This window comes from Callithrix jacchus, chromosome 16 (genome assembly GCF_049354715.1).
Source record: "Callithrix jacchus isolate 240 chromosome 16, calJac240_pri, whole genome shotgun sequence".
NCBI lineage: Eukaryota > Metazoa > Chordata > Mammalia > Primates > Cebidae > Callithrix > Callithrix jacchus.
In genome coordinates, this window is record NC_133517.1 from 92,870,547 (window position 1) to 92,893,094 (window position 22,548).

Genomic DNA, 22,548 nt, shown 5'->3' on the forward strand with positions numbered 1-22,548 from the left:
TTCTTAAACATGGCTTGTGCCATGCTATAGCTTTAAGTGCTCTCTTCAGCCCGACGTGTCCTTTACTTGATGTATTCTATTCTATTCCCAGATTTCTCCCAGTCAAATGAATATTCTTTTGCTATTCTTCCTCTGTGTGTGTATGTTTGAAAACTGTATCACTCAACACAGCCTATTTTGTACCATCATGACTTATGTACATGCATTTCTCTGATTTGATGCTGAACTCTTAGACTGAAAGGATATGCTAGCCTGCCTTCCTCCATTCTTTCCTTTTCTCCTTCCTTTTGTTCTTTCTCCTTTTCTTTTCCTCCTCTCGTCATCCCCTTTCCCTTCCTTCCTTTAGTCCTTCTTTACTCATTATTTCCTTCATTTTATTGTTATTCGTTTGGTTATTTCTCTGGCATTTTCTTTTCTTTAATGTTTCAAAACCAGAATTATAGCTGATGAACTTCAGCAGTACTCCACATACGGAGTTCTGACTTGCAGGGAAGAGAAAGATAAGGAATGACCACTGAATGACTATTAAATTTTGAAAAAACTATTCAAAGAGAGAGGGAAAGAAGACTCATATAACCGCCCCCCCCCCCGTTTTTACGTTGAAGAGAACAGCCAAGAAAATTTACCTAGTGCCAAACCACACATTTGCTTATTCGTTTATCACTGAAACATTCACAAATTTGCCACATTTTAAAGCTAAAAGAGTTCTCAGAGAGAATGTAATATAGTTTTCTGATTCTATGGATGAGAAAATTGAGAAATAGAGAAGTGACTAAGATTATACAACTTGCTACTATAAAGGTCTATTGCATTAAACTTTTTAAAAAAATTTTATTATCAAATTTGTTTTTATTTTTAATTAAAAGTGATAATTTGTATTCCTTTTAATGGGACACTGGACAAGCAAGTTTAGAACTGATTTCTTTTGAAAATACTCATATTGTTTTCTACTTTAGGTATATATTTAAAATAAAGATTTTCATCCCTTTCTGAAATTTTGAAAAATCTATCTAAGATGACCTAAATAATCAGAATACAAAATAGCATTAAAATAACACTACTTGCAAGTATAACTGGGTGGATTTTAACACAGTAAAACTTTAATTAACAACAATATTATATAAACTAACTTGAATAAAAACATGTTTTATGTTGTATTGAAATAACCCCATTTAAAATTTAGGCAATTTTTTTTTTTTTTTTGCAGAAAATAGAAAAGGGCTTAAGAAGTAACGTGTTCTTATGTGACTGGACCCTGGAGACTGTTAGCCTTGTTTGTAAGTATTCCAGCTCATGAAAATGACCTAAAAATGGCCAATAATAAAATCACAGCCATTTCTTTGTTACTCAGGAAATTATACTAGATAGTAAGTTTTGATTCATCTATCAGAATGTAACTCAACTATATTTTTTTATTACTCCCACCTCCCATGTTATAATAATACTAAAAAAAAAAAACCACTATGATTAATAGACACTCCCATGTGCTAGCCCTAGTGCTATAGAGATGTTTCCATCCTCTGAAGTTAGCAGCAAAGTCCCTTCCTTCATATAAAATACATTCCAAGGCTAGCTGTATTGTTTTCAGACTGGAGTATTATTTTACAGTCTTCAAAACTGATGCAATAGAAGTAATCAAATTTCCAAATGTTTAATACAACAATGATTTATTTTGCTAATGAATAATATCTGTAACCCTTCCAACTAAAGAAAACTACAACTAAAGTTTGTGCTCCTGAAAAAAGTGATTACATAAAATTGTAGCTATTTTCCATAGATTTATCCTCTTATCTGCAGGTAGCTGCATGCAATTTATCTACAATTTTTTCTTTTGTCAGTTTTTAGAAACTTTATGTTTAGTAAAAAGGAATAAATTATTTTCTGCTATAATTCTACAGTGCTCTATAATATACAAGTTGCTGTTTCAACAAATGACTTTTTCTTTTTACATAACACTGCAACACTGGATGACTTTTTCATAATTAAAAATAGTCTTTTTATATTTCCTGGCTTAAAATGTGACTATATGGTAAAAGGTAGCAATTCACAAATACATATAAAGGAAAGGGACCTATGCTTGAACATCAGCATAAAATTATGGCTTTGTGAATCCTATTTAAATGTTTTTTTTTTGTTTTTGTTTTTGAGACAGAGTTTTGCTCTTGTTACCCAGGCTGGAGTGCAATGGAACGATCTCGGCTCACTGCAACCTCTGCCTCCTGAGTTCAGGCAATTCTCTTGCCTCAGTCTCCTGAGTAGCTGGGATTACAAGCATGTGCCACCGTGCCCAGCTAATTTTTTTGTATTTTTAGTAGAGACGGGGTTTCACCATGTTGACCAGGATGGTCTCGATCTCTTGACCTCGTGATCCACCCACCTCAGCCTCCCAAAGTGCTGGGATTACAGGCGTGAGCCACCGCGCCCGGCCCTAAATGTGGTTTTTATGGTGAAGACATATAATTTTTAAGATGCATTTGCAAACACAAAACCAAAATATTTTATCTCTTAGGATTTGAGAAGGCAGTTGTAAAAATCGGAATAGGGAAAAGTAATAAAATGAAAAAATAAATCAAAAGTTCAAAGCAAAACAGTTATACTTAGTTGCTTTAAAATCCCTATTCACGTTGTAATTAAATATGCTTCCACAATGCAGTAAAGCTTTTATTTAAAATATCATTAGCTATTTTGTAGAGATGTGTTATAGGTTGAATTGTATTCCTTCCAAATTCCTATGCTAAAATCCTTGTCTTCAGTACCTCAGAATGTGACTGTACTTGAAGCTAGGACTTTTTAAGGATTATTAAGGTAAAATGGGGTCACATAGTTCCTAATCCAATATGATTGGCATCCTTATAAGAAGAGATTAGGACACAGACACACACAAAGTGAAGACACAGCAAGAAGGCAGCCATCTGAAAACCAAGGAGAGGCCTCAGAAGGAGCCAGCCCAGACAACGGTGACCTTAAAGTTCTAGCCTCCAAAACTGGGAAAATACATTTCTGTTCTTTAAGCCACTCCTTCTATGGTATTCTGTTATAGCAGCCCTAATCAACTAATATGGGATGTTAAGGAAAAATAAACCTCAACCAAAAACTTTTTAAATCGAAGATTAATCACAAGTAAATATATAAAATCTCTAAAATGTCATTAAAATTAGTTACCATTAAGTTTTTTTTTTTTTTTTTTTGAGACAGAGTTTTACTCTTGTTGTCCTGTTGTCCGGGCTGGAGTGTAGCGATCTTGGCTTACTGCAACCTCTGCCTCCTGGGTTCAAGCGACTCTCCTGCCTCAACCTCCTGAGTAGCTGGGATTACAGGCAACTGCCACCAGGCCTGGCTAATTTTTTGTATTAGTAGCAAAGGGTTTCATCATGTCGGCCGGGCTAGTCTCAAAATCCTGACCTCAGGTGATCCACCTGCCTCGGCTACCTAAAGTGCTGGGATTACAGGTGTGATCCACTGCTTCCAGCCACCATCAAATTTTTAAATGTAGATATTTTATATAACATGAGAGATGAGAAATAAAGGAGAATTTCTTCCAATGAGGCAAGGAATAAGTAAATACTTGCTAGCTAAATAATGGAGGAGTTCAGAGCTTTAGGGTACGAGTAAGTGTATGTGTAGATGCAGATGTATAAATTATGTGTAAATATGATATAATTTTATATCTGCCTGCAGGTATATCTATACCAATAGATAGATATTTAAAGTTTAAATAAAATCAGCTTGCTAGAGAATAGAAACTACATGATTAGAATTTTGGGTAGACAAAAATTTGAATAGATTGGCAAAAAAGACAACTCAAATAACTTTAGGCTTTTAAAGTATCATTAAAAAAGAAAAAGTTTTCATCCTTTTCTCCCCACCTGTTTTTAAGATTACCTTAAAGATATACTTATCTATCTCAACAAGATTCCTGAGGACAACAAATATAAACCTGAACCCTGAAGGGCTCTGCTAAGAGGAAGTTATCTGTTGGAAACAATGATTCTTCCTTTTATCCTTCTTTCCCATCATCATCATCATTATCATCATCACCACCACCATGACCACAACCATCGTTATCATTTCACAGCTAACATTTACTGATTGCTATTACATATCAAGCTCTACTTTAGGAGTCATATATATATAGAGACAATCTTGAGAACAATCTATGCCTGTAATCCTAGCACTTTGGGAGGCCGAGGAGGGCAGATCACTTGAGGTCAGGAGTTCAAAATCAGCCTGGCCAAAATGGTGAAACCCTGTCTCTACCAAAAATACAAAAAAATTAGCCAGGCGTGGTTAATTACAGGCACATGCCTGTAATCCCAGTTACTCGGGAGGCTGAGGTAGGAGAATCACTTGAACCTGGGAGGTGGAGGTTTCAGTGACCTGAGATCACGCCACTGCACTCCAGCCTAGGCAACAAAGCAAGACTCTGTCTCAAAAAAAAAAAAAAAAAAAAAAGGAAGAAAATAATCCTCTGAGTTAGGTACTATTATTAACACACCTTATAGAATAAGAAACTGAGGCACAAGGATGTTAAGTAACTTGCCCTAGGTCATACAGAGAGTAAAAGAGGTAGGGTTTTAATCTAGACAGTTAGGTTATGGAGTCTACACTTTTAATACTGCTCTATAGTATTCATTTAACCATTATCACTAAAAATAAATTAAAGGGTGATTAACAAACTGCCCATATATCTCTATTACCATAAAGAAGACTTTAGAATTTCTGCCATAAATGTGGCTGTTATAGTAATTAATAGTATTGTGTACCAATAGTAAGAAGTTATGCTTCCAATGGCTCCTTCTCACTTGACATCACCTCTTCTTTTATTTATCTCACAAAAGAAATGATATAAACATAAAGAAATTTTTAGTTACTACTGAATGCTAGTTTGATGGATTTTTAATATTACACAGATGAGAAATCTATCCTCACAAACATGAATTTAAAAAGCTATAGAGGCAGAAAATAGGACATAAATGATTTTAAAATGTAACTTAATCATTTTTCATTTTGAACTATGACTCTTAATTAGGCTATATAACCATTTGTCGATTTTGTAAGTGGGACTGAAGCCTTTAATCAGGCCTTGGTAAGATCACTACTAGCATCTCGTGCACTTCTACAGCCATATTATATAATGCTGCTCTTATTTGCTAGTTTAATATCCTAGATTTCAAATCTAAGTTTATGTATCTTCATAAATATACTTGGTAAATGAAGTACCACAGGGTGAGCTAAAAGTAAAACATACACAGCAAGTGACTAATTAAAATCCTGGAGGATGTCTGGGTTGGACAAGCAACTTAGCTTAGAAGACTGTAGCCTGCTTTGGGGCCAGGGAGCAGTCAAAAGTGCGCAATCATTGGTCAAATGTATCCTCAGCAGGTGAGAGGTGGGGAGAGTACTAGGTGGCAGTAACATCCAGGACTCAGCATACTCTCTCATAGTTTCGTAGGTTAGTCTGGAATTTAAGAATACTTCTAAGTAATGTAGGTTATGCTTTTTTCTCTTATGCTCCCATATCAGGAGTTTCACTGATTTCCAGAAATTTCTCTTGGGATTCTGCTATAGAACCTGAAGCTGTCTGCTTGCTGAGGCATGAAGAAGTAAACAAAATATGAAAATATGAAAAAGTAAAATAAGAGTTTTACAGAAGTGATGTGTTTCATTGAGGAAATCCAGGTACAGTCACTGGCATAGTCTCTGACATCTTCATCAGTACAAGATAAGATTACTCGACTGGGCTTGGTTGAAAATCATGAGTAAGTGATTTTAATTCTAATTCAAAAATAGAAAACTATTCTGCTGGGTATCTGGTTAGACTATGCCTAACAGGGATTTTCTTTGGAAATCTGAACCCAACTACTGTTTATCAAACAGTAGATTGCTTATTCCACAGAAGAATGCTTCATTACTTCCTATTTAAAACATCTTATCGTACTCCCTGAGGACCTTTGCAGAGTAGAGACTGGGTTAACGAGATCACGCCTATTAGAATCTTCTTGTTCTGTTTCTCAGCGGATTCCATCTAACACCTGCACAATGATGTCTGGTTTACATGAATGGTAGGTTCTCTTGGTAGCTTGAGAACTCAGGCCACAGCAGCTCTTCCTGTAGCAGGCACAAGGCCTGGCTCTACCTACCTCATTATGTTACTGGGCTGCGTTACATACTAACAGCAACTCAATTTTTCTCCTTAAGAAAAATACTTTTCTCAAGTATTTTATTTCTATCACTGCTGTAAAATTAAAACATAACCCTTATTTCTTTACATCTACATTATATCAAAATTCATGTATTTTCATGTTTATTCTTATTATGTAAAAGGCTATCTAATCTACGTTTAAAATTGGCCTTTTATAAACTTAATCTTAGTTTTCAGGTCCATTTACATCATCACTATTAATGAGTAGTTCTTTAAAACACCCCCATCCATACGCATGCCTGTTAATCACTTCATCAAGGACTGGTCACCTTTACTGTCAACCATGATAGCATAATTTCTTAATTTCAGTAATTTGGTTTGTAATTTTTCATCACACATTATGTTCCAGTCTCTTTTAATTTTAAAAATCTTCATATCCCTTTAAGATTCATTAATTCTTTTCCTCTAAATTTCATTTTCCTTTTAGATTTCTGCTGCTTGAATCTCCTTATTTGAGAGTAAAGGGAACATGCAATGATGTCTGAGCCACACTAAAATCCTTTTCCTTATCTTACTCATTCCTTTATGATTTCTTTTTGGTCTCATCAGATTCATATCTGGTACCTATGATTATATTTGCTATTGTTACTATAAAATAATAACTAATATTAGCTGCATTTATTGAGCATTTACTAGGTGCTAAACAATTTATATGCATCATCTCATTTAATCCTCATCACTACCATATAAAATAGATACCAAAGCTTTGTTTAATAGATAAAAAAGGCAGTGAGGTTAAACTACCCCCAGCCACCCAGGCAGAGTCTACTTGACTCCAGGCTGTGCTCTTTCTACTACACTACTTACCCACTGCTGCCATGTTCTCATGATATTTGAGACTTAAAGTATTTCTGACTCACAAACATTAAATTTTTAGAGTCCATATATGGCCACTTCTAACAAGCCTCCACTTTTCTGCCCTCATTGCCTGTGCCTTGAAAGTCAATGTAAAACACTTAAGGTAGCACAGAATGTGTCTTCTCAGTGTTGAGAAGAGCATAAGTGCTAATCAAATGAAACTGTTTAGATAACAGTGGCATTTTACTTGCCAGACATACTTTAACTATCTGAAATATTTTCTATTAATATTGCCTATAAGTCCACCAATTTCAGTTTATTTTGTGTTCATAAGGGCTTTTTAAAAAATGTAGCCTTGTGTTGTTATTCATATTTTAATGTAAACTAGTTTAACCAAATTGCTTTTCCCCAATACCTCTTTGAGATCTGTGAATGAGAGCCTAAAGGGCTAAAAGCCTGGGGAAAAAAGTGACAGGATGTAGGTGAGAAGTGCCTAAGGTCAGGCATGCACAATAAATGGAAACAGACTTTCTTTTCCTTTCTTTTACTACTTCGTCCTCTGTTCTAACCCAGTGTATTATATTCCGGGTTAAACAGATTATCACAGACTTCTGGCCTCCCTTTGAAGAGATCTGGGCAACTCATAGATTACACTGTTTCTTAATTCCAGGGAGACAAATAAGAGAATGGAAAAGTATGATATAACTGCTTTAACAGGAATAAGACATTTTTGTGACAATTTTGTAGAAGCATTACCACAACATACTCCTTAAAAAAGAGCATTGTTTTTCCAGAGAAATAAGCTTTGAGTTCCAATAAATACTGTGTCAATAAACATTATTTGTTGAATGAGGATTATTTGTTGAAATGCTATGGGGTCTCTCTTTCAAAGAATATCTTCATAGCAATATTGTTTTGGGGAACATTTAAAAACATTAAATACAGTGATTTTAAAACTAAAGCTCATATGTTTAAATGAACATTATCAAATCATCCATATTAATTTCCATGTATAAATACATTGTTTGACTTTTAATTACTGATGATTATGCTGGTTTATCATTATATAACTCACAGAAGGGTAGTTGACCTATGGTGAACCATAATTTGCACTGTGAAACATAATAAATCACATTTTTCTGAGCAAATAAAGAGGAAAGAAAATTGATTTTATAGAAAAAATATGTTGATTCTTAAATTATTGCCAAGAATAGATGAATCATATTCAAGCTGGGATAAAGAGAGTTCAAGAGGCATGAAAGAGTATATTAAGTTGAGGGAAACTCCCTGAGAAGTCATCCACTGATTAACTAGGAATCATGTCTGTATATGTCTTTGCTACTCTTATTAAAAACAGACTCTCAATACAAGAAATTAGCTGGGCATGGTGGCGCGTGCCTGTAATCCCAGCTACTCAGGAGGCTGAGGCAGGAGAATTGCCTGAATCCAGGAGGCGGAAGTTGCGGTGAGCCGAGATTGCGCCATTGCACTCCAGCCTGGGTAACAAGAGCGAAACTCCGTCTCAAAAAAAAAAAAAAAAAAAAAAAAACAGACTCTCTGCTTTCAAGTTTTCTTGTATACTTAAAATATTCTTAGAAAAACAGTAATTTAGTAGGTATTGCTCTATAGATGCTTTCAAAGTGAGTTACTAAGAGTTCTTTAAATTTAGTATAAGTTATTTAAAACTATCAATTCAGAAGTCTTGAGAAATTCAGGGAGCAATGCCATTTAGAATGTGAACTGTACAGTTTTTTGTTTTTTTTTTTTTAAAAACCTAGGCTAACAATTAGATTCCACACAGGGCTTCAGAATAGTGCTGCTGGAATTTCAGGAATACAGCTCAGGAGAGAGCATATGCTTCATATGTCTGAGGCTTTGAATTTCATCACAGTTATGTCAAATTTGAAAAACTAAATTAGCCACAAATAATACTTTCCATGACTTAGTGGCTACGTGATCCTGGATAGATTACTTAACCTTTCTATATCTTAGTTCCCTTATTTGTTAAATGATTATCTTCAGCAACTGGATCTAATGTTAAAACATATCGCTCAATAGGAGGCTCTATAATTAGCATTTGTCACAAAAATAAAAAGTAAAGAATGTAAACAGAAGCTAAATAAACCTCATCAAAAAAGAGAGAAATGATGTTGCAAATTTTAATCTAAGGAATTGAAAACGAATGTAACTTATTGTATATATGTCTGAAGAAGATTCCTCTGTAATTTTCTCTTTGACCCATATCACAGGAAGATGAATCTCAGATGATGGGGAGATAGATGATCCAGCAAAGATAGTTCCACATCAAGAAATACCTTGTTGTGGTACAAAATAGGGTTGTATTTTGGACCCCCTTAAAAAGTTGTGCTTAAGAGACTTGATTATATTTTGAGGTAAGCTCGCTGTATAATTCTGGCAATAGAAAACAGAGTGATAAGTGTTCTCCATTCAGTGATAGGATTTGTCAGACGTTATTAGAGGCCTTATAAAGATGTCAGATCATTTATTCTCAAAATAATGTTTCCATTTTTTTGATCACATCATTCACCTCTGGCTTCTAGCTAAAACTCCAATTAAGGAAGTCAACTCAGTTATCTAAAGGATAATTTTTACAATGGTTCTTCACCTTAGAGCAGTAATTCTCAAATTAGTCTACATCAGAATCATCTGATAGACTTGTTAAAACACAGGAACCCCAACTCCAGAGTTTTTATTCCATTGGTCTGAAGGGGCTCCAGACAATTGCATTTCTAAAAGTCTCCAATTGATGCTGATACTGCTGATCTACACCCTTAGAGAATATCTAGGAAATTATAATACTTCGTACAATTAATCTTTACCAATATTTATTTTTTCCCAACTTAAAATGATTGCTGTCAAAGTTATAAAACTTTCAAGCCTTAAACATTGATTTATTCATGAATTGAAGTAAAATCAAAATTAAAAAAAAGAACCCCAGGTATACCTATATAGTATTCCTTTGGTCCATCCTTCTGTAATAAATTTCTCTCAGGTTTGTATAACAAGAATCACTGATATTGCTTCTAAGGAACTTGTGTTTATTGTATGAGCAATGTAAATCATAAAACTAATCAAGTTTCCCTTTCTGCCTTTGCTGCTTGTTAGAAAGCTCAGGGTTAACACATATGGCCCACATGTAGTGGGTATGCAGGATCTGACACTATGCATTTTCTTCACAGACTTTACTTTTGGAGTTACCTTGTTTTATCCTGACTTTATTTTCTCTTGATTTCTTCTCCATTGACAATATTAATTAGAATATTATAAGTATTTTAAAAAATAATCTACATTCCTTCCTCACGTATAGTAAAATATAAACCAACAAACAAATTTGTGTTATCTGAAGACATATTTACAAAAAATTTAATATCTTATTTTATTAGGACTTTATGCTTTGGTCTCTGGATTATGTAAGGTGAACAGATGAGAGACTACAGCATAAAAAAAACCACAAAAGGTCAGGGGTGTCTATTTAGTTCCAGGAAGAAACACAAAACAAACTAACAAAAAACAAACATAATTTCTGCTATCTAACTAAAATGGGAATATATCTAAAATATAGCATTATAGAACTATTTTCTATAAAATTCACTGTACCTGTTTGAAGTTATTCATATTTTCATTTTAGTGAAAATTTTCCAGAAATTTAGAACCTACTAAGTAAAGCGCAAGGCTATTTTTATTTGTCTTAAATTTACTTTTGTCTGGCTTTAGGCCTGTGACACTGCCAGTATATCGGAATTTGTGATAAATGATTTTGTATGGTAATAATGTAATCTGTGGAAGAGACTGGTAGTTTAGGAGTAGGTGCTGATGTAAGAATCTCTGCCTTTTCTATGTTGTCTTATTGGGGAAGCTAGAAACTGGTACATATGTATGTACCTGCTACATATGTATACCCACCATAGCCACTTATGCTTTACTTAACTAGTTCTTGACGTTACAAAAGAATGTAATGTAATAGAAACGGAAGATTAAGTATGTAAGGATAAAACAGGCCTAAGTTTTAAAAAATACAAACTGCTTTTCTCTATTACACAAAGACCACGAATATTACAACTATAATGATTTAATTACTAAGTCATAGAGCATATAATAGCTACAGTTATGAGTAAATTTTGCTATTTTAATTCTTTTATTAAATCTTCAATAGCTATATCAGAACAAAGTATTTTCGTGACTTTGGCCATGAATAGTATAGAGCAACTAAAAACGTGTTTAATAAAAAAAGGTAATGGAGTACAAGAACAATGGAATAGGCTGGGCGCAGTGGCTTATGCCTGTAATCCCAGCACTTTGGGAGGCCAAGGAGGGCAGATCACAAGGTCAGGAGTTCGATCCCAGCCTGGCCAATATAGTGAAACCCTGTGTTTACTAAAAATATAAAAATTTGCCAGGCATGGTGGCGCACCCCTGTGGTCTCACGTACTTGGGAGGCTGAAGCAGGAAAATCACTTTAACCCAGGAGGTGAAGGTTACAGTCAACCAAGATTGCACCACTGCACTCCAGCCTGGGTGACAAAGTGAGACTCTGTTTCAAGAAAAAAAAAATACTTTATTTCTGCCCTTGGTAGATCTCATACTTCAAAATATTCCCAAAGAGTAGTTTAAAAAGATTCATACTAAAAGACTTTTGAACCCTTAACAGGACTTCATGAATATGTACAGATGCTCTTTGCTTCATGATGGGGTCATGTTCCTATTGAACCGAGTGTAAGTTGAAAGTGCATTTAATACATCTTCCAAACATCACAGCTTAGTATAACTTACCTCAAACATGTTTAGAATACTAGACATTTGCCTATAGTTGGGCAAAATCATTTAACTGAAAGCCTATTTCATAATAAAGTATTGAATAGCTCATGTAATTTATTGAATGCTTTACTGAAAGGGAAAAACAGAATTGTTGTGAGTACTTGATACACAACTTCCACTGAATGTGTATTGCTTTCACACTATCCTAAAGTCGAAAACTTGTCAGTGATCCATTAAAAGCCAGGCACCATTTGTAATTTGTTCCAATAATTCAGTAATAAACCAGATTCAATTAAAATACTTTAAAGTGGGAAAAATCTATATGAAAGAAAACCATAAGATCATTTAACTATTTCTTAAACGTTTTTGAGGGGCTATAGATTTTCCAAATAAAAAATTCTAAAGGATTTGTCATTAGATGTTTAATCTTCTGTATTTTACAATACTTTTTTAAAGTAAGGCAAATTCTACTGCTAACAGCTGTATACAAACACATACATCTTAGTGCTTAGTAATATGGGGCCATGGTATTATATGCTTGTGTCTGACTAATCTGCATTTAGTAGTTTTAAAAAATCTGTTTCAAATGATTGATTATTTTACAACTTTTAAAAAGAAAAATGTCTTGCCTTCGAATGGTAATCTTGTTCCAGTCTGGGATCTGATCCGGCTACCTGTTTGTATTTGTTAATTTTCATTTGGCGATTTCTCTCCTCTATATCCATAGTACCTATCGAGTAGAAAAAAACCCATAAAATTAATGTTCAGTTCTTATTTTTGAGTCCGACTTAAAGGATGTATAAAAGAAGAAATGCTAGGCTGGTATACTACTTTCACTCAATGTAGCATATACAAATTAAATGTCATATAATTTAAAAGATTTCTTTAAAGTATACAATTTGGTAAGTAAAAACCAGATATTAAATATGTAAAATAATTTCAATCTGTATAAAATATAAATAAGTTTAAAGAGAAGATAACAAATCTTCATTAGATAGAGAACAATTTCTGGTACATGTACATCCAGAATATATTTGACTGCACAGAAATTTAACAATAGTAATATTATGAGAACTTTCACTTGTAATTCATCATTATTTATAAGTATTAAAGCTATAAGTTGCTTTCAAATACAATTTTAGAATTGCAGTTAGAAACTATTATCATAAAATTAGGCTATATATTAAAGGACTTTGCCCCAGCATATGTGTGAATCCAATTATAAGAAATTTTTCAATTTGAATTTTCTAGAACTAGGATCAACAAACAGGTCATTGTAATAATACTACTGATGACACACAATGCCAGTAAAGGCACAAAGTATGACTGATATCAATTTTATTAAAAAATTAGAATATAAATCATTAAGAAAGTGAGACAGTAAGCCTATTATGAAAAGACATTAATGCCCTCTATAACATATGCAACCTCAAAACACATTAGTTGTAAATATTCAGAGGGTCTTCAAAAATTTTGGTTAGAATGAGAAGTACATTCAGTCAGCAAATCCTAGAAAACATGAAAAAGCATTTTGGAAGTATATTGATGGGGCAGGCACAATGGCTTATGCCTCTAATCCCAACACTCTGGGAGGCTGAGGCAGGAGGATTGCTTGAGACCAGGAGTTCGAGACCAACCTGGGCAACATAGCATGACCCCATCTCTACGACAACAATAAAAACAACAACAAACTTGCCAGGTATGGTGACGCATGCCTGTAGTCCCAGCAACCTGAAAGGGTGAGGGTGGAGGATTATTTGAAATCAGGAGTTTGGAGGCTGCAGTGAGCTATGATCACACCACTGCACTCCAGGTTGGCCAACACAGTGAGACCCTATCTCAAAAAAAATTACATTTATGATTTTTAAAAGACTCATGGGAATATCCAATTTCTCATAAACATATATAATTTAAAATCTTGATCATGTACTACAAATCTACATATTAGGAAAAATGAACTTAGTAGACTCAACTGGGTAGCTACAATAAAATGTCAGTAAATTCACAGAGTGTGTTTAGGTAGGAAGGCCAACATACACATACATACGCCTTGCTTAAGATCATGACTTTAAAATTTTAGTAAAGAAGTGTGCCTATTTAAAAAAAGGTATTTTAATACTTACCTGATTTTTAAAATGGAGTAAAGGAAAAGGGGATTAAAAAGGTACCAGTATAACTAGACGTTATGGTATCCTCTCCTGAGCCAATATTTTTAAATTTTTAATGTTTTAATTTTTTAGTATTACTCTCTGCCCCATAAAAATCTCATTGCATATCAGATAGTTAAAATTTGTTAGTAACAAATTTTAAAGAAAAATTGGTTAATTAAAATAATATGAAAAGGGAAGAAAATGTTTCAAAAAGAAAATCTAAGATAAATACAAAAAAAAAACTTATACTATGTTACTTCTACATACCAGCAAATTTAAATCAACTATTCAATAAAGTGAGATAATTTGTTCCTTGTAATAGTCACATGTTAATAATGATTTGATGGAGTCTGAGTCAAATTTGAAAGTGAGGAATATTAATGCTATATTAATATAATTTGAATGACATATAAAACCAGGTGAGTGCCTCCATGATGCAAATATGAAATATAGTCAAGTATAAATATCTATTAGTCTGTTAAAATACAGCTTTGGAATTGTTTGTATTTCAAGAGATATTTTCTGGTAAACATATTTTCTCCAAAGGCCAACCGATAAAAAAATGAGCCCGGCATTACAAAATTATGGGTCCTAAAACAGTATTATCTAAAAGTTTGCAAAGTTTCTGCAAAAGTTTCATTCATGTTGATATAAATAGCACTAATTGATAAGCTTAAACACACATACCTATAGAGGTAATAATATGTAGTGATAAACATATACATAGAAACATATATTTTTTCCAATATTTAGACTATTTTCTGAATGGCAACATCCTAGGAAAGCTACATTAAATTCCTTCTGATTACTAGGTAGTAATGTGAAGTTGTCAACACTGGCAGTAGTTGACAAACTTTTTCTGTAAAAGGCCCATTAACAAATATTGCAGACTTTGTAGGCCATATGGAAACTGTTACTCTGCCACAACTCTGCCACCATAGCATGAAAGCAACTGAAGACAATGCATACATAATAAGTGTGGCTTTATTACAATAAAACTTTGTTTACAAAACAGGCAGTGAGTTAGATTTGGTCTCTGGCATATTGGTTTAACAGCGCTTGCAAAAGTGTCTTTCTCTTTAGAAATTGTTTAAAAATTAGGTAGAATCCGATTTACGCAACACAACTCATATTTAACAGATCACTGGCAGATCTAAGGAGAATAAGAATCTGTATTTGCCGTATAAGCAAAAAAGGTGCGAACAGAGCTTTCTAACCATTTAAATATGTTATCAATTAAATTACACTCTCAAACAAATCTCTCATCTCCAGACCCAATCACCATCTACAGACAGTTCCCAAATGGGAAAATTCTCTATTAGAGTCTTAACCAATGAAATCTCAATGGACCACGTTAGTCAGCAAACCTGAGTAAATATCCTTTTACCTTATAATTTTGAAACTTCCTAGGAGAATAACCCTTGATGCAAACTGTAAACAAACAGACCTCCCTACCCAAAAATTGTTTGGCTCATATGAAGTCTTTTGTTTCTTTTCTATATTTGTAGAAGCTATTTCCAAAAAGAAAACACTCCATGTAGAATAATATCCTTAGAGAGAAAAGTCTCCTATTGATAAAGTGATCCAGCATAGAGGATTCTTCACCAGCAAGGTGATTTTTCTTTGCTAGTCCTTTGCTCTGAGGAAAATAATCCAGTAATAATATTTTGATTTCAACCAAAGTTAGTCTTTTTTTTTTCCTTGAAATGAAAAACAATTTAGAGAAATCAATAAAACAGAGGGCTGTTCACTGGTTGAGGAAAGAATCACATAATTTCTAAACTTTGTTTCAGCTCTGATGTCCTATGTACATTTTATAAAAGGAAAATAAATTAAAGTGATAAAGTGAATAAATTTTGCTCAATTTCCTCTATCTCTCAGATTCATAGTAAGAATCTGCATATTTAAGGCCCTCAAAAACCTGCAATGAAGAATAACCACTTGACCACAGAATACTTACCTTTTTTCTCCATCTGTTAATATCTTGCTGAAATACTTTCATACTTTCCAAATTAAAATTTTGAAAAATGCTGGATTCTAGGTTTAGAGGGTAAATTTATCTAGGAATCTCTAAGATTCATTTTCTTATATGTGATGAACTATGCTTATTTCAGAAGACCTCCTAGTGGTTTGATATGGTTTTGTAATTCAAGTATGCTTAAAAATTATAGTCATAATATCTGTGAAATCAATTATCAAAACATTTTCAAATTATAAAAAAATTTGATTGAGATGGTAATGGGACAATCCAATTTCTTGGACAAATGCATTTACAATGAAAGTTACTACATGTTTGCAAATACATATTAATGTAAAAATATGTTAATGTTTAATGTAGTAAACTGATATTCAAGTTACCTCAAATTCTTTTTGGTATACGTAAATTATTAACTAAATAGAAAAAAATATATTGTTTCATAAATATTAGAGTTGATTTAAATTATGCTGGAAATGGCCCTCTGTTTTTTGATATGTATATATACGCAAATACTCCTGAATTCCATATATGTTAGCATATCCACTCAATAAACGACATTTTAAACAAAACTTATCTTCTTCCTTTTCCTTAAATTATATTAAGTCCCTTCCTTACACTATACAATACCTTTATTTCACTTTATAAATTTTAAGGCAGAGCACAAAAAAGACATCATATGTGGATGTTCTGGAATTAATAAATATCTCAAAATAATCATTTTTTTTTCAAACTGGAAGCTTCTGGCCCATTTTCAGCCACTGACTAAAAAAAAAAAATCCAATATTTGTTGTTCTTGATTTAAGCTTATTTTCTTAAATCATATCACATATTCTGTACCTATTTATTTTGATATAAATAAAAATTAATTTTATGGTTATTTTGAACTTAAAAAAAGCTGATGTAATGTGCCCAGATAGTTGAAGTTGGCCATGGCATCTAATATTAAAAAGGTTAACTTATACATGGATTGTTTAACCAGAGATATAGTTGAATATGGCAACATTAGCTGGTAGCCAGCTAGTGGTTGTTTAGGTTTTACTATATAGTTGCCCTACAAAGATCATCAGCATACTTTCAGTGATTTCTGTAGTGTGCAAAACAGCAATCATTTTAAGTTTGCTTTTCCAAACACACACACACACACACACACACACACACACACACACACACTGCCCCACACACAGAAAGAAAGAGAGAGTGAAAGAGCATGAGCATGCCCCTGGAGTCTGAGAGCAATTTCATACCCCAAACTTCTTTGAAGTAGGGGTACAGATTTAGCAGTGATGCAATTCAGAAGGAAGCTGAATGGCGACTAGACTATGGCAGGATTATTGATTCAGTCATTTATCTTGTAATCATAAACAAAATGTTCAAATCTGAGGATCTTAAGAAGGAAAACTCTTAAGCCCAATATGGAAACTCAAGAAAGAACACTAAACTTCAGAAAAAAATTAAAAATATGCAATTACAGACATCATGGAAGTCTAAGACTATCTTATTTAAATCCAGAAATTGCATTGGTTAGTATTTCAAATTCTTATGGATAATTCAATGATTTAAAAACATTCCCTCTACTCCTTTCCCCATCTCCTCTATTTGTATGTAAATATTCAACCTCAGGTTAAAAAAAATTTCCTTTAAGTGAGATAAAGAATTGCACTAACTGGCTATTTCATGAAGGTTTCTGATTATGTGGAGTTCTTTTTGATTATTGTATGTCTTGGCAAAACTAAGCTCTGCCTTGAAATAATTTGAGGTTAGAAAACAAATTTTATAGTTTATATTTTTTCCAAAAAAATTTTCTTTGGGGGAACTCATCATCGATCGTAGTTTATATTTTTTAACATAACATATCAAGAACTTGTGGGATGATCACTAAACATCTGCACTTTGTAATTAAATTTATTCTAAATAGTATTCCTTTTAAAAGTACATATGTTTGTTTTTCAGTTAAATTTAAGAATTAAAAGTACTGGTGTAAATATGAAGTTGTAGTCAATAGTGAAGGATTTCCAAATGCAAACTGTTTTCTGTTGAAAGTATCCAAATAATTGATAACAAAATACACACAGGATAGCTTTAATAAATCTAATTGTTTTTTAAAAAATACAGAGTGATATAAAAAATGTAAATAAATGTAATCTGAACATAAATCAAAATATTATCTGAGGCTTTTTTCTAATTGATGCTAAAAAAGTATATTACTTATATAGAAGAGACATATTTTTTTAATTTAAATTTAAAGTTAAACTATTGAGAAGAAAAAAAAATTTTGATGACTATCTTATTAAATTACATTTTATGAACTTTTAAGAAAGTACAAACAATGTGGAATAGACACAAAAGAAGATACAGACAATATTTCTGTCATTAGAGAATGACAGAAATAACATATTTAAAATGAACAAAACTCAAAGCGCCAAATTGTGTGCCCTCAATGCTAAATTCACCATTTAAGTATGTACCAAATGAAGTGCAATGAAAAAAAAAGGTATCATCAGTGTACAGCTCTTGGCTCGCTTCAAGGTGGCAATTACAGATGAGAAAGCATGGCTCCATATATTTATTTTCTAGATTCAACAAGATATACTATAAAAACAAAAATTTCTTTATACTGTCAGAGGACTAAGTATAAAAGCTGCTAATATGTCTCGAGATAAAAATGTATATTTTATGTCATAGCTTTATTTTAAAGGGCAGTGCAACTCAAAAAGAAAATAAATTACTTGATTTTAATGAATATTTTAACTGTTCTTTCAATATCTGTAAATGATTTTCATGAATATTTTAACTGTTCTTTCAATAGCTAAAAACTGAAAAAATTACTTAAAATATAACATATTGGCATTATATATGAAAAAACTTAAAACTGATCATATTTTTGATCCTGAAATTCCACCTCCCAGGAGCTTTCTTAAAGAAATGTCAGTGTGCAGATGTGTACACAAGCATATCAATTGTACCATTGTTTGGTAATTGTCACTGATCACTGCTGTCTCAACCTCCCATGCTCAAATGATCCTCCCACATTGGCCTCCTGAGTAGCAGGTGTATGTTACCACATCTGGCTAATTTTTAAAATTTTTTAGAGACAAGGTTTTGCCATGTTGCCCAGGCTGGTCTCAAACTCCTGGGCTCAAAAGTTCTGCCCACCCTGGCCTTCCAAAGTGCTGGGATTACTCTTGTGAGCCATCATACCTAGACAACATTGTTTTTCATTAGATAAATTATTTCTTAAAAGTAGATGTAATGCAAGAAATAACAAAGCCAGGACAAATTGAGAAAAAGAATGGAAATAAATACTTTATAAAAAACATGAATTATGTACCAAATTACATTAGTATTGTACTAGTGAGAACAGAGGTATTTTATTTTAAAGAGTAAACAACTTAATTGTTGAACTAAGATACACTAGTTTTGAGGAATGTTTATTTCCAAATCAATCAATGGTGACCCTTCCTCTATTGTTTTCACTAGGACATGACATGAATGAAAGAATATTAATTTGATTTTGCTTATAACACATTTGTTTAAAAATAATATTTCCTTTGCTCTTAGGAATGTTGTTAAGAAACCTGAACTCCATATGTGCTTTAATGAAAAAAGGGAATGAAATGAAAAAGGAAAGAAACTTACAAAATTGTATTACCTCCCGGCTCACAGTTATGAATGCTAGTCTTTTAAACTGGGTTCTAAATCTTAATAACCTATTTTAAATGTTTAGATTACCTGTTACTCTGTGTTCTTGTCTTGTGTTACTCTGTTAACTCCCTACCATATTCATTAAAAAATACTTCAAAGGAGGTACTATAGACAAATTTCAGACTCTTTTCCCTATGGTAAAAATAAAGTGGTATCTAAACTATTTTGGGATATAAGTTGATTAGGAGGGATCTAATAATCTAGCATATGTTTGCTTTTGATCTCTAAATTCAGTGAACAGACTGGAATTTTATTATTCAGAGGACTTAGATTTTAGCATTATTTTGATATTAAAAATCAGGGCATAGCCATGCACGATGGCTTACACCTATAATTCCAACACTTGAGAAGCTGAGGCGGGAGGACTGCTTGAACTCAGGAATTTGGGAGCAAGGTGGGCAACAAAGTGAGAACCCCCTCTCATCAACAATTCAAAATTTTAGCCAGGGGTGGTAGTATGTGCCTGTGGTCCCAGCTACATGGGAGGCTGAGGAGGGTGGTAGTATGTGCCTGTGGTCCCAGCTACATGGTAGGCTGAGGAAGGAGGATCACTTGAGCTTAAGAGGTCGAGGCTGCAGTGAGCCATGTTTGTGCCACTGTGCTCCATGTACTCCAGCCTGGGTGACAGAGTGATACTTTGTCTCAAAAAAAAAAAAAAAAAAAAAAAAAGAAAGAAAGAAAGAAAAAGAAAAAAGAAATAAGGATGTACTTGGTCCATGGGGGAAGATCAGGGTTTTATGCCTGCAGAATACAGTGGAAGTAACTACCACAGAGTTGATGGGTCCTTGAAACTGCCCAGATTTTGGGTAATGGGTACATTTACACTACATAAGATTAAATAAAATCTTTTTTATTTTTGAGACAGGGTCTTGCTCAGTCAGCCAGGCTGAAATGCTGTGGCTCAATCATAGCTCATTATAGAGTTCTGACCTTCCAGGCTTAAGTGAGCTTCCTGCCTCAGCCTTCCAAGTAGCTGAGACCATAGGTGTGCATACCACGCTCAGCTGTTTTTATTTTTAGTAGAGATGAAGTATCCCTACGTTTTACTGGCTGGTCTTGAACTCCTGGTCTCAAGCAATCCTCCTACCTTGGTTTCCCAAAGTGTTGGGATTACAGGCATGAGCCACTGTGCCTAGCTACTGGGAGAAATGCCTGATGTAGGCGACGGTGGCGGGGGGGATGGAGACAGCAAACCACCATGTCATGTATGTATCTATGCAACAATCCTGCAGGATGCAGTATGTACACATGTACCCCAGAGCCCAAATACAATAATAATAATAAAAATAAAAGAAAACATTAAAAAACAGCATGGTTGAAAAGATAAGAGATTTAGGTTTGAATCCTGGCTTCACAAGTCCTGTACCTACAAACACATCACTTTCTGAGCATAAAATTCTTCATTTATGAAATGAATAGTTTTGGACTATAAGTTCTTGGACTAATAAATTTTTGGACTAATAAATATCTATTAATTGTAATAGATATTCTTTACAATTCCATCTGCTATACAAATATTTGGTTGATTGATACATATATATTTTGAGACAGAGTCTCTTCTGTTGCCCAGGCTGGAGCGCAGTGGTACGATCTCAACTCACTGCAATCTCTGCCTCCCGGGTTCAGGTGATTCTCCTGCCTTTGCCTCCTGAGTAGATGGGATTACAGGTGCATGCCACCATGCCCAGCTAATTTTTTTGTATTTTTAGTAGAGACAGGCCGTGTTAGCCAGGATGGTCTCCATCTCCTGACCTTGTGATCTGCCTGTGTCAGCCTCCCAAAGTGCTGGAATTACAGACATGAGCCATGGCACCCGGCCAGTTGGTTGATTTTGAAGTCAAATGATGTTTAATTGTTTTTTGTTTTATATTATCATATGTATTTCATTAATACACATAATTTAAAGTGCCGTAGACATTTTAAATATCTGTCCTGGTACTGCCTTCATTACATTTCCCTTTACAAAATGTTTGTATGTTTGCAGAGGAAGAGAAGAAAATGAAATAAAGGAAGAAGTGAGTGAAAGACAGAGATAAAGAAAGAGGAAGAGAGGATGAGCCAGAGCCTGGGAGAGAGAGATAAACAGGACACACAAGAGACCCTGACTATATTGAAACATTCATTAAACCAGGAACTTTGTCCGGGAAAATGAGTCATAAGAGTGATCTAATCTTTTAGGCTAAAACACAATTGCTTCACTATACACATTTTTTTTTTCATAATACAGAGTGACAAGTACAGGAGAAAATGTTACTAACCTTTTAGAACTTAGTTATGTTTAAATTGTTAGTCACAATTACTGTATCTTTGAAAAAACAAGATATATTTTGAGGGCAAACTGAATTTTAAGATGAAAAGTCCCTCAGAGAAAAAATACAATGGTTATTGTAATTGCTTCTAAGAAAAGGTACAATAATTGTTTATAAAAGATACAAATATCAGTCAGATTCATTGGGTTAATAAACTTCTCCCTATTTGTGTTATGTGCTTTAGAATATTCTACCTTTTACATAATTAGCTAAATACCCACATTAAAGGAGATATGATTAACAGAGTAGCATGTATTATCACCCTGTCTTTACATAGGTCTTACCCTCATCTTTTATGTTTCAATATGACATAATCATCAAATACCACTGTAAATTCATGAACTAAATAAAATGGCATGTAAATTCATGAACTAAATAAAATTCGTGAACTAAATTTAAATTATACTAGCTATGGCATTAAAATGATGATATAAAATATTTTTGAAAGTATTAAAGATATCTTTTACTTTCCAAGTCAGACAGGCAAACAGGCACATAAAAAATGAGAAATAATTCACAATAGAAACATATGATAATATGTATATTCTTAAAAGGATCCAAACACAACACATACAATCATGTCCCCAAACCTTAATGGAAGTGTGAAATAATGAACCTTGCTTTTCTCCTCCT

At 33.4% G+C, this 22,548-nt stretch overlaps 1 protein-coding gene across 48 annotated transcripts in view; it reads right to left on the reverse strand.

Annotated features, from left to right (window-relative positions):
• Window positions 1-22,548, reverse strand: part of RIMS2 (regulating synaptic membrane exocytosis 2) — a 724,815-nt gene that overhangs the window by 170,576 nt on the left and 531,691 nt on the right. For 37 of the 48 annotated variants that reach the window (XM_078353414.1, XM_078353401.1, XM_035276348.3 and 34 more), the window contains one exon: window positions 12,406-12,506. The exons of the other annotated variants lie outside the window; for them this stretch is intronic. In XM_078353414.1, coding sequence (XP_078209540.1) covers window positions 12,406-12,506 — 101 coding nt within the window. The remainder of the gene's footprint in view (window positions 1-12,405; window positions 12,507-22,548) is intronic. 48 annotated transcript variants of the gene reach the window in all.